At 45.4% G+C, this 12,607-nt stretch overlaps 1 protein-coding gene across 6 annotated transcripts in view; it reads right to left on the bottom strand.

The window, feature by feature from the left end:
• Window positions 1–5,981: 5,981 nt before the first annotated feature.
• NMNAT3 (nicotinamide nucleotide adenylyltransferase 3) overlaps window positions 5,982–12,607 on the bottom strand; it is a 115,285-nt gene continuing 108,659 nt past the window's right edge. The window contains exon 5 of one of the 6 annotated variants that reach the window (XM_078432297.2): window positions 5,982–7,243. In XM_078432297.2, the coding sequence (XP_078288423.1) occupies window positions 7,191–7,243 (53 nt within the window). In that variant the 3' untranslated portion in view covers window positions 5,982–7,190. Of the gene's footprint in view, window positions 7,244–7,387; window positions 8,820–11,094; window positions 12,170–12,607 lie in introns of those variants that run through there. The other 5 variants (XM_078432294.2, XM_078432295.2, XM_078432298.2 and 2 more) reach the window with 5 other exon arrangements.

Below are 12,607 nucleotides of genomic sequence, written 5' to 3'. Positions count from 1 at the left end.
AGGCATGGCCTGGTCTGAACCAGGCCAAGAGAATGTGGAGAAACAAGAAGGGCCAGGCTACAGAGAACCTTCTCTGTTGGAACAAGCTATGTCGACTCTGCCCTGTAGGAAATAGGAGAGTCACTGACAGGTGTAAGCACGGGAGTGTCACTGCCAAGGAAAGGAGTAAAGGAGAGACCTGCAGTCCTGGTAACAGGCCCCGGAGGGAGCCTTTGTGCAAGCGGCCAGCCAGCCCACCACCCTCCCCCAGAGGAACACAGCATGCGGGGCGGGTGCAGTGGGCAGGACAGCCAAGCTGCAGCATGACAAGCACAGTTGTCCCGTTGGGGTGCCACCATGCTCCTGGGCTCCAGGTAGGAGAATGGGATGTAAAAGCCATCTGACCACCCATCCATACATCCACCATCCGGCCAAATACCTGCTTTCTTCCACCCGTCCAACATACCAGGAACGATGTTTGCCTGCAAACTACTACGTCTCTCTATGCTCTGGTGAAGGAGTTCCTGAAATTCATTAGCACAAGTCATCTATAAAGAGATGGATATTATTTTGGTTTGTATAAAAGATAACGAAGGTGACTCCCTGCAAAATAAGAAAATGAGAATTTTCAGCAGCTCTGTGAGTCTCTTTAAAAAAAATCAATTTATTCAGGGTCACCTGGGTGGCTCAGTTGGTTAAGTGACCGACTTTGGCTCAGGTCATGATCTCAAAGTTTGTGAGTTCTAGCCGTGTGTTGGGCCCTGTGCTAGCAGCTTTGGATTCTGTGTCTCCCTCCCTCCCTGTCCCTCCCCTGCTTGCACTTTCTCTCTCTTTCAAAAATAAATATTAAAAAAAATTGTTTTAATTAAAAAAAATCAATTTATTTTAAAAAAAAAACCTAGCGTAGGGGTGCCTGAGTGGCTCACTTGGTTAAATATCTGACTCTTGATTTTGGCTCGGGTCCTGATCTCACCTTTTGTGAGTTCGAGCCCTGCGTCAGGCTCTGGAGCCAGTTTGGGATTTTCCCTCTCCCTCTTCCCTCACATGCATGTGCGCTCTCTCTCTCTCTCTCTCAAAATAAACATTAAAAAAAAGAGAAAATCTTGAAAATAAATCTAGTGTCTACAATCATCAATTAGAATAGAAAGTACACATAGCATTTGACCCATCAGCACCTGGGACTCTATCCCACAAAAGCACAGGTTTGTAAGGGCTTATGTATAAGGTTATTTATTGCAGCATTGTTTGTAACAGAAAAAACTGGGAAAAAACTTCAGATAAGAACCTCCTAAAGTCCTTTGAGTACTGTGTTCCACATATTACTAAGTGTGTATGTATAAGATGGATCGTATGTGTAAACAGGCTTCAAAAACACTGGTTCATACAAAGTTAAACAGGTGTGCATGTCATCGGCTTCTCAGAGCTATTAAGATGCTTATTAGGTAATATTTTCTGAAATATTCACTGAGCCAGGAGTTGTGCTAGGGACAAAGAGCAATGATCAAGACAAATTCTTGCTTTCAGAGAACTTCGAATCTGTCACTTCCGGAGTGATGAAATTCTCTTACAAGAGGAAGGTAGGGAGTGGGGGGTACAGGTAGAGTGGACAAGTGAAACTTCCTGGAAGAGGGCAAGGTGAGGCAGAGAACAGAAGACAAAATGGGAAACAGCCCAAAGAAGGGATGCAGAGAGATAGCATGCATGGCGGGGCGGGTGCGTCGTGGGGACCACACAGGGAAAGCGCAGATGGAAAGAGAGGTGTGGGTGTGGGACACGGCGTAAAGCCAGGCTGCAGCAGTGGGCTGTTGGGCGTGTGGGCTTGGGGGGGGTGGGGCAGCCACCCCAGGAGGAGTCAGGTCTTCACTCCAAGGGTGACAAAGGAAGCTTAGATGTTTAAGAGACACCTTTATTGAGGTATAATTTAAATACCACATTTACCCATTTGATGTGCATCGTTTGATGAGCTTTAGTAAATTTATAGAGTTGTGCGACCATCACCACAATCTAGTTTTGGAACATTCCAATCTCTCCCTTGTCCCCTCTCCACCCCCACCCCCTGTGCCCACCTGCAGTCAGTCTTCGCTCTCCCCTTCGTGCAGCCACCGGTCTGCTTTGTGCCTCTGTCTATAGTTTTGCCTTTTCTAGAAATTTCATATAAATAGAATCATACAATATGTTGTCTTATTGCCTGGCTTCTTTCACTCAGCATGTTTCTGAGAGTTTTCTGTTTATTGCAGGTATCTATCACTGGTTCTTTCTTAGTTGCTGGATAATTGTCCGTTGCATGGATACATTTGTTTATTATCCATTTACCAGTTGAAGAACATCTCAATTCTCCCAGTTTTGGGTCACAATGCTGCTATAAATATTCACATACAAGTGAGTGGACACATGTTTGCATCTCTTTGGACAGATTCTTTAAAAAAATTTTTTTTAATGTTTATTTATTTTTGAGAGAGAGAGAGAGAGAGAGAGAGAGAGAGACAGATCTGAAACAGGCTTCAGGCTCTGAGCTGTCAGCGCAGAGCCTGATGCAGGGCTTGAACCCACAAACTGAGAGATCATGACCTGAGCTGAAGTTAGATGCTTAATAGACTGAGCCACCCAGGCGCCCCCAGACAGATTCGTAAGAATGGGATTTTGCTGACTGATTTCAACCATTCACGGGGTGCAAAGTGGTCACTCATTGTGGGTCTTTCAAGACTAACGGTGCCGAGCATCTTTCATGTGCTACTTGTCGTTTATATATCTTCTTTGGTAAAGTGTTTTGTTTCTGGGATTCCACATCTGGTGGCTCTCTTGACGGACTCTCAGGACTCCAGGGCCATATCTTCATGGCAGTGGGTCATTACAGTGAAAGGACACACAGCAGGGACTAGCCAGGGGAAAAGACACATCAGGTGGAGTCTGGGGGAGTCCATGTGAAGGCTTCCAAAATTCTCCTGCACAGGTGGGGGCCACACAGAGCACACTTCTTCCACCAGAGAAATGCAGCAACAGTCTGCAGTGTTTCTGCCAAGGGAAGTCTGTTTGAGACTCTGAATCCAGGGGTTTTATTGTGGGCTAGTGACGTAGGCACTTTGCCTGCCAGACCAGCCATGATTTCTGAAATTCCAAGCTCATAGGAGAGCAGGTGTTCACTATAAGTCGCTTTGTTTGTACCAGTCTGGGCAGGCTGGGACAGCAGGGTTCAGTGCCCCAGGTAGACAAAACAGCCTTATCAGTTAGAATAGTAGGCAGCAATCCAAAAGCCAGTTTCTCAGATACTGGCCGAGGGCCAGCCTCATCAACAGGCTCTTTCTAAATGGACTTGTTAGGCTTATTATGTTAACTAACCTTCTCCAACACACGTCTAGTCCAATCTTGCAATCATTTTTAATTGGATTTTTAGTCTTCTTTTTTTTTTTTTAGGTTTATTTATTTATGTTGAAAGAGAAAGATAGGGAGAGAGAGAGAGATAGATAGAGAGATAGAGAGAGAGAGAGAGAGAGAGAGAGAGGGCAAGAGAGAATCCCAAGCAGGGTCCATGCTGTCAGTACAGAGCCCAACTTGGAGCTCAATCCCACAAACCATGAGATCATGACCTGAACTGAAATCAAGAGTCAGATGCTTAGGGGGTGCCTGCGTGGCTCAGTCAGAAAAGCATCTGACTTGATTTTGGCTCAGATCATGATCTCATGGTTCGTGAGTTTGAGCCCTTCATCAGGCTCTGGGCTGACAGTATGGAGACTGCTTGGGATTCTCTCTCTCTCTCTCTCTCTCTCTCTCTCTCTCTCTGTCTTTCTCTCTCAAAATAAATAAATAAAATACATTAAAAATAAAAGAGTCAGGTACTTATCTGACTGAGCCACCGGAACACCCCAAGTCTTCTTCTTTTTGAATTGTTGGAGATGTTTACATATCCAGGACATAAATCATTTATTAGATTTACATTTCCGTAAATGCGTTCTCCAAGTCTGTGACTTGTCTTCCATTTTCTTAATGGTGTCTGTGGAAGAGTTTGGGCAGGGAGGCATTACGACCAGATTTGTGTGCCATCACAAAACTGCTCTGGTTCATATGTGAGGAAGGGATTGCAGGGGCCAAGAATGGGTTGGGGAGACCCATTACAGTAGTTGGGCTAAGAGATGATGGCGGTCTGGGCTGGGGGGTGTCAGGAGGGATGGAGAGAAGAGGCTGCGTGTGAGGAATGCATGGAGAGTAAGACCAGCAGGGCATGTAGATGCTCAATATGGATTTTACCAGAAGGAAAGCTGGGTTCTCCTAACTGGTCCACAGGACACCATATTATTATTATAATTATTGTTCTTAATAGTGAACACCCCACTAATTTGTGGGATTTTAGCATTCTGATAATTTGAGAAAGGTGGGACCAGATGAACACTAGGGTTCCTTCTGGTTTTCACAGTCTATGGTGCCATGAACAAGACATTCCGGGGTTATTTTAGCATTTCTAAACTATTCTGATGTGTGTGCCTATGTGTCTTATTATAGATTGTTTGTTAGTCACACAGGTGTATCTATAATGTGAGCTCTGGTCCAAGAAAATAAGGTCATGACTTAAATTGAACACAGTCGGTGCATGGAGACCCTTGCAAAAAGTGAAGGCAGAAAATACTGTTAGCACAGGGAGTGCAAGGCCAGGGATGAGGAAATTCATGTTCATGTATTAACCCAATTATCAAACGGACCTTGCCAATCTGGAGCACGATTGGTTTAAAACGGGATTTCACATCATTCTGTCCCAAGGGACACAGCCAGTATCATAAATGGAAAGTTCTTTCCTCGGGCTGGGATGCAGAGCTCCTCTCGTTTGGACAGCATCTGCTATCACAGGAGAACCTTTATTTAAGGCTGGAAATTCTATTTACCCAGGAGGCCAACACACTGTGCTTCTGTTCTTGCAAAATAAACAAAACACCTTGGCAAACTAGATACAAAGAAGGCCAGAGGGAATGGAAAGGAATGTGAAATCAGGTATGCGGGTCAGTGTCAATGCAATAAATCAGAGCACAGCAGTGATACATATTTTCTCTTCTGATACTAAAAAAAGGGAGGCTACATGAATCAATGAGACAAAGTAAGAGTCTAGAAATTGAGAGAGATACACATGCGTGTATATGTGTGTGTGTATTTATATCTACTTTATTATAAAGTAGATTTCGTTGTGTTGTTTTATTTTAGAAGGAGACAATGTAAAGGCTCAGAAATGGTGGGAGCCACATGATACAGCCATGAATCAGAGAGACGAGGGCATCTCGTCAAAGCCTCGTTGGGCCCAGTGCCCTGAGCCTATGGCAAGGTGGGGCAGGGCAGTGGTGGCATGCCAGGATGCCTGCTGTCAGGTGCACGCTGCAATAGTAAACCCCTTCCTTCAGGACTTGATGATGAATCTAGCTCATCATGCTGCTCATTTTGCCCTCTCCTGCCTCAGGGCCTTTGCATATGTTGTTCATTCTGCCTGAAAGCGCAGCAGCCTCCACCCATCCCCAAGTCTTATGAATTCATCTTTCAGGTCTCAAATCCATCCTCTCTTCCCTGCTGTCTATACTCTGTCATAGGAGGAATTGCTGATGTTTTATGGAGTCTAAACTTTGTATAAATTTGAAGGTCACTTTTCAGAAAAAGAATAAAAATCACGAATGTGAAATTAGATCCCCACATGATGAAGGCCCCTCCAGGGTGTTGGAAAGGGCCCAGGCAAATGAGGGACTAGCTTTAGCTTCCTTAACTTTGTGGTGAAGCTGGGCCCTCTGGCTGCAGGGTATGCTGTGTATGGGCCTTCATGACCTGTGTTCTAGTTTTAATCCGATGTTGAGTCATGTGAATATAATATATAATATATAATAATAATAATGGCTCAAGTTGAGAAATCCTGCCTCAAACCCACAGGATCCCTCTCTACCCCTTTTTGCTGGACACTACAGATGTTTGCTTTCTTTCTTTTTTTAAAGTTTATTTATTAATTTTGAGAGAGAGAGTGAGCAGGGAAGGGGCAGAGAGAGAGAGAGAGAGAGAGAGAGAGAGAGAATCCCACGTAGGCTCTGCACATCATCAGTGCAGAGCCCGATGTGGGGTTCGATCCCATGAACTGCAAGATCACAACTTGAGCCGAAATCCTAAGTCAGACGCTTAACCCACTGAGCTACTCAGGCACCCCAGTTGTTTGCTTTTGATACTCCATACAGAAAACTGGGGAAATGCTGCTCAGAAGATAAGAAGGGAGATATTCACCAGAGTAAACGTCATGCAATTTCAATCAGATATTCAGTTTATTAAAAAATAAAACTAATGTGTATTGTAATAGGCTAGTATGTTTATTGGCTTGGGAATCTTATTAAAATGCAGATTCTGAGTTAGTAGGTCTGGGGTGGGGCCTGAGAGTCTGCATTTCTATCCAGCTCCCAGGGGATGCAAACACTGTGTCCTGTGACCGTGTTTGAAACAGCAAATTTCTTGGCACATAGGATACACCAGTAAACAAAAATGAAGACCCTCTGCCCTTGGAGAGCTCCCAGTGTAGCTAGAAGTGGACCGGACCCAAAGAAGGGTGGGCAGGCTGAAGTAGGACACTCAGTGCCTCAGAAAACCAGAGCTAGAGGAGAATTTAAAGACTATTCGAACTGCCCCATTTTAGAGTTTGGGAAACTGAGGCTCACAGTGTGGAAGGGAGCTGGTCAAAGTCACACAGCTGACTGTGGACAAGGCTGTTTGATTCCTATTCCCCTGCATTATCAGGGTTCTTAGAGACCCCATGGGGTGCAGAGCTCAGTCAGGGCAGGGAATGGCCAACAGCTTTAGAGCTTGCAGGGGGTGGAGGTGTAGGGGAGCCCCCTCCCCCCCCAGGAGGGCCCCACTACTCTAGACCCTGGAACCCTGATGGCCTACTTTACTCCTCTTTATCATGACACACACACACACGAACGCTGGGATATGTTTGGGAAGATGCTAGATTCTTCCTGACTGGCCCTTTGTTTTTCTGCATGACTAAATCTGTAGCAAGGATGAATGAGGGTAAAAGTATGGAGAAGTAAATTTTGAATACATTCAGTCATTTGGTCAGCAAGTGTAAAGCACAAACTCAAACAGAATTAGACCAATTAAAACCTCTTCTTAATCAGGAGTGGGATGAAAATCCTGAACACATGTGAGGTTCCTTTTCTCATCCTTCAGAGCCCACCTGAACAGAGCCATCGACCCGGAGCTACAGATTACAGCCCCTTTGCAAGGTGTTGAAAAGCAATTGCTTCTCCATTGTTGGTACCTGGGAATATAAACTTTTATGAATTCATATCAGTTCCACTGGAACGGCAGCAAATTTCATGGAGTAGCTAAAAAGAAAGCAACAGCTGGTATATCAGGCATTAATAATATAACAAAGGAAGAAAAAAGAGAAAATTTTCATTAGTATTTTTTGATGTCAATTTATTATTTATCCCTTTGCCAATATTCAAACAGGCAGGTAGTCATAAAACATTCAAAAAGATCCTTTAAAATAGTCAAGGCATCTGTTTTACCTCCATCCCTTTAAAAAAAATGTTTTTAACGCTTATTTATTTTTGAGACAGAGAGAGACAGAGCATAAACGGGGGAGGGTCAGAGAGAGGGAGACACAGAATCCGAAGCAGGCTCCAGGCTCTGAGCCGTCAGCCCAGAGCCCGACGCGGGGCTCGAACTCACAGACCGCGAGATCGTGACCTGAGGTGAAGTTGGACGCTTAACCGACTGAGCCACCCAGGCGCCCCACCTCCATTCCTTTTTAGAAACTTGGAAATCAGGAGCCCTGGCATTGATTTAAAAAGTCATGTTAAAAATATCCACTGTATCAAAAATATTATTTGAGGGTTACTACTTAGAAAGATTTTAGTTTAAATTTTATCTACAGCCTAGGCAGGCAGCCGGGTGGCTCTTAAGGGAAGATTCAAAGTGAATCAGCAAAGTGCTGCTTCCAAATGTTTGACTCCTCAATTAGTATTGTTTTGTTGCAACAAGGCGTCGACAAAGCCCACTGTTTGGTAATTAGCATCCTGTCAAGTCTCTCCAATCAAGACCAGCATGCTGCACCTGGTCCTAGTTAAAAACGAGTGTGGGCAATTCTGATCCGACCCTCAGGGGCCCGTGCCTCGTGCAGAACTGCCTTCATCTGTGTGCAAGGCAGAGTCACCACTTAACCAAATAAGAAGACCTCCGCAGCGAGAGGTTTTGAGAGCTCTTGTCTAGTTCTCCTGACCTGCCGCACCCTTTTAACTTCTTTGATAAACGTCTGTTCTTGTGTAGACGCCTGTTCCTCTTCCTGGGACAGAAGACTCCTCGGAAAGAAAATCATTGTCTACATAAAACAAAGGAAAATGGAAAAGCAAAACAACCACCACAAAGAAAACAGCCGAGGACCTTGACTGCCTTCTCCTCAGGAGGAGCTTCGTGGAGGCGTGGTTGGCCCTCCCCAGCTTGTCCTTCATTCCTCTGGGTGCTGTCTTTCTAGGAACTGTCCCCGGTGTAGAGGTTGTGCTCCTTGATGTAGGTGATGACAGCATCTGGGAGCAGGTACTTGACGCTCTGCCCTTGGCTCAAGGCCCGCCTGATGTACGTGGAGCTGAGCTCGTTCTGCACGGGCTCCCTGACCAGGTGAATGTTGTGCTGGTACCTCTGCAGGATGGCTGAACCTGAGATGTATTCCTTTGGGTTATGACCTGTCCGGCTCACACACACCATGCCAAACTTCTCCACTATTTCCTGGATGTGTGCCTCTTTCCAGAGGTTGGGGGTCTGGAAGGTCTTCAGGATATCTGCCCCGCAGAGGAGTTTCAGCTCAGGCACAGCTGGAAAAACAAGGGCAGATCCTGACAAGGTTACAGAAAGGTCACGGCCAGTAAAGATAACATACTCCATTTGAAAAGTGCACAAGATGCTTTTTCTCGGAGTGTATTGGGAAGTCAATGTCTACACTGTGTTCACGCCTGAAAAAGTGTGTAAGGGGATCTGAAGCTACTTCGGGGACATACAATTGTAATAATACAATCTTTTGTTTAATAGTGGCAAAGTGCCAAGAAATCAGAACAACTTTTTTTTCCCCCCCAGTATTCTACCAAAAGTCTGTCGGTGGTTGCTGGACCCCATGGCAGTAGTCCAAAGGCGGCTGTGAACCCCATCTTCTGATAGAAGGTAAGATTGTAAAATCTCTAGTCCTAACAAGCTGTGGGCTTCAGGCAAGTCACTGCCTTTCTCAAAATCTATTTCAGCCCTAACACCTGATACATTTGTAAGTAAAATCTCATCATAAAGGTTAATTATAAAGGTTATTTGGATAACCAAAAGCTAGTGACCTTTTCATCTGTTTTCAATACAACAAAGCTCTAGAACAACTAATCAATGTGGATAATCCTCTGGCATTTGTTCTAACAACGGTGGTTTAAATGATAAAATAAAACCTAACGTTGGTGCTCATATGAGCACTATCACTAAGCTCTTGATGTATTTAACCTCATTTGATTCTCTGAACAATTTGATGAGTAGGCATTATTATTGTGCCCATTCTGCGGGAGGGAAACAGGCATAGAGAGGCGACCGACGACCGACTTGCCTGAGGTCACTCATTTAGGCGGCAGAGTCAGGATTCAAACCCCACAGCCGGCCTCTAGGTGGGGCATTTATAACTGCTGGGCTCTGCCGCCTCCTGCTGGCGAAAATTGTACATGCGTCAGAACCAAGAAGCCCTTCCTTTATTTTTCCCGGCACCGTTGAAATTCGTGTCCCTTTCCAAAGGGCTAATTTGGAAAGGGAGAAAAATCAAGTCCACACTTGAAGCAACCAGTAGGTTCCCTGGTCCTTCCGGAAGCTGATTCTAGCTTCAGTAAATGGCAAAAGCTGTGTTCTAGAGTGTTGGCATCTCTGGGTCACCATGAAACCTCAGTTGGGAGGGGTTCAGGGATCCCACCTGCTGGGGAAACACCTGATGTAAATGGTCGGTTGAGGCTCCTCTACTGTGGAACTTTGGAAGGGATCTGGACGTAAGATCAGAGAGAGGAGTTTACAAAGGAGCACCAGACCAGCTGTAGAACGGAAAGTGAGAAACTGGAAGTGTCACGGAGAGGTCTGATTTCTAGCTTTAGTTGGGCTGGATGGATCCTTTTCTGGGCCTCACTTTCCCCATCCATGAAATAGTGGACACTGGACTTATTCACTCCTTTGGAAGTAGTAGCTATAATTACAGAAGCAGTTTTCAAACACTCTAGCAGCATAATATTGGTATAATGAAATGATATTCAAACATTTATTGATGCATATATTGATAAATTCTCCATGGTTAAGAACTAGGACTCTAAAACCAGGCACCTTAGATTCAAGTCTTGGCTCTGCCATTCGACAGCTGTGTGACCTCAACTTTAAAATGGAGATATTAACAGTACTTTTCTCCTAGGGTTATTTTAGAATTGAATGAGTTTATAAATATAAAGTGCTGTAACTGAGTACATGTGATGGCTGTTAACTGCCATTCATCCGTCCATCCACCTGCTTATCCTCTAATCCATTCATTGACACATTCATTCAACACTTAGGGAGTATTTTTAAAGTCAATAAAACTGTGTTTAGAAATTACTCAATAACCCACACTTTTGACTAATCTGAGCTGGCCCCATTGCTCACAACGTATGTGGACTTAGACTATTCTGCATCTGGGAGGTTCTACTCCAGTTTATTTATTCAGCCGTTGTAATATAACAAGAGAGCAGCCTTGACCTTTTAAACACCTGGGTGATTTTTGTATGTGCTCTTCCTCCGGGGGAGGTGGAATGATGGGCATTTAGTTGTAGGGTCTCCTGAGGCCTGGAGCACACTTTCCCCCCGTTCCACAGGCCAAAGAACAAGAAGACACCCGCTCTCTCCACAGTGGATTTTTTTTTAATGTTTATTCATTCTTGAAAGACAGAGAGAGACACAGCACAAGCAGGGGTAGGGCAGAGAGAGAGGGAGACACAGAATCTGAAGCAGACTCCAGGCTCTGAGCTGTCAGCACAGAGCCCGACGCGGGGCTCGAACTCTCGCTGGGCGAGATCATGACCTGAGCCAAACTGGATGCTCAACCGACTGAGCCACCCTGATGCCCCCCCCCCCCCCCCCCCCCCGCCCAGTGGATTTTTGTGGCGGTAATTTATACCTACTGGCTTAGATATTAGATACCGTCTGATTTATGAACAATGACAGGAGTACAATTCACTGTGTGCTCCTGCTGACAGGGGACACATGCCCACACCTCCCTTTCCCGCAAACCAAAGGCATGTCTGTGAGGTGATCGCTTCTTCTGGCAACACGTGCCCTGGACTCCAACTCTGGGCAGTCCTCAAAGAGACCATCACATCTCTTTCAAATCCATTTACATCACTGCTATGAGCACTTCAGATCTAATGACTGGCTGTCCAAGTCCAAGGTTCGTAAGTGTGAGGTGTTGAAAAAAGGCTGCCGGTTTGATTCGTCTCAAGCACGAAACAGTGACCTAAATCGGATGTCCGTAGGTATTTTGGGGCAATGTGCTCTTTGGAATAGCCACTGGCTTCGAGAAGCAGATGAAGCAGAGGTTTATATGAAAAGTGAGGGAAGTGCCACCGGGACCATTTTCTTTGAATGTCCAGCTGCCTTAATTCTTAATGTCAAGAACAGCAGCCCTGAGGTCAGTCAGCCCTGATTTCCGGTTTCAGATCTGCCGGAACCCTGGGAGAATTACAGCAGATGGGCCTGTTTCCTCAGCTGTAAAATGGGGCTGACCTCTTGTGGAGGTTCTGGAAACTGAGGGGCGGAGTGAACGCAGCCACACTCAGCAGTGTGGGACTTCTGGGGACACGGGACACCAGAGCTGAAGCCAGGTATTAAAGGGCAGCACCCCAATTAACCAGACAAAGCCACCGTGGAACAATCAGTGCAGAATGGAGTCAGATGAGGGGCCTGCCGTGGTTGTGTGGAAAGGGAATCCTCTCTGAAGGTTGCTGAGCTGTGCTCAGCCCCATCAGCTGAGCGCAGGGACCACCTTCACAAGAGACTGACACTGTTGGGCTGTTAGAGGACCGAGGCATCATCTGTCCCAAAGTGTCACAGCCAAGCCGTCTGGAGCTCGGCACGGCTGGGTCAGTCCATGGAGGGCTGCAAATCACACGAGCAGGGCTCTGGCAGCCAGAGAATGCTGAGCTCAGCCCACAGTCTGCAGTCCCAGAGGAGAACACACAATAAAATACACAGCACACAGAACGGTCCTTTAGAGCTCTGCCACTAGTAATCTACAAGCCACCTCATCAGAAGCCCAATGTATGCTGAGGAAGAACTCCACCTCCTTCCTTTTTGTAATTGCTCTAGTTCCCCGCCCCCCCCCCCCACCTCTGATCACAAACGTGAAATCTGTGTCAATTATAAAATGTATGAAAAACACGTATTCAAGGTAGAAAACAATTCTGCTTTCTCCAAAGCCGTCAATATTTGAGTGTGGTTTTTCAGTTTTTCTATTGATTTAGACATGCAAATAGATGTGTAAGTATATTTACATGTTTTTATATACTTGAGATTATATATGCAGTATCGTATCCTGATTTTTTTCCGCTTACCTCATAAGCCTTTCTCCAGAAACATTTTGTGTCAATTATTC

Source organism: Panthera onca, chromosome C2 (genome assembly GCF_046562875.1).
Source record: "Panthera onca isolate mPanOnc1 chromosome C2, mPanOnc1 haplotype 2, whole genome shotgun sequence".
Classification (NCBI taxonomy): Eukaryota; Metazoa; Chordata; class Mammalia; order Carnivora; family Felidae; genus Panthera; species Panthera onca.
This window is presented reverse-complemented; position numbering and strand designations above follow the sequence as displayed.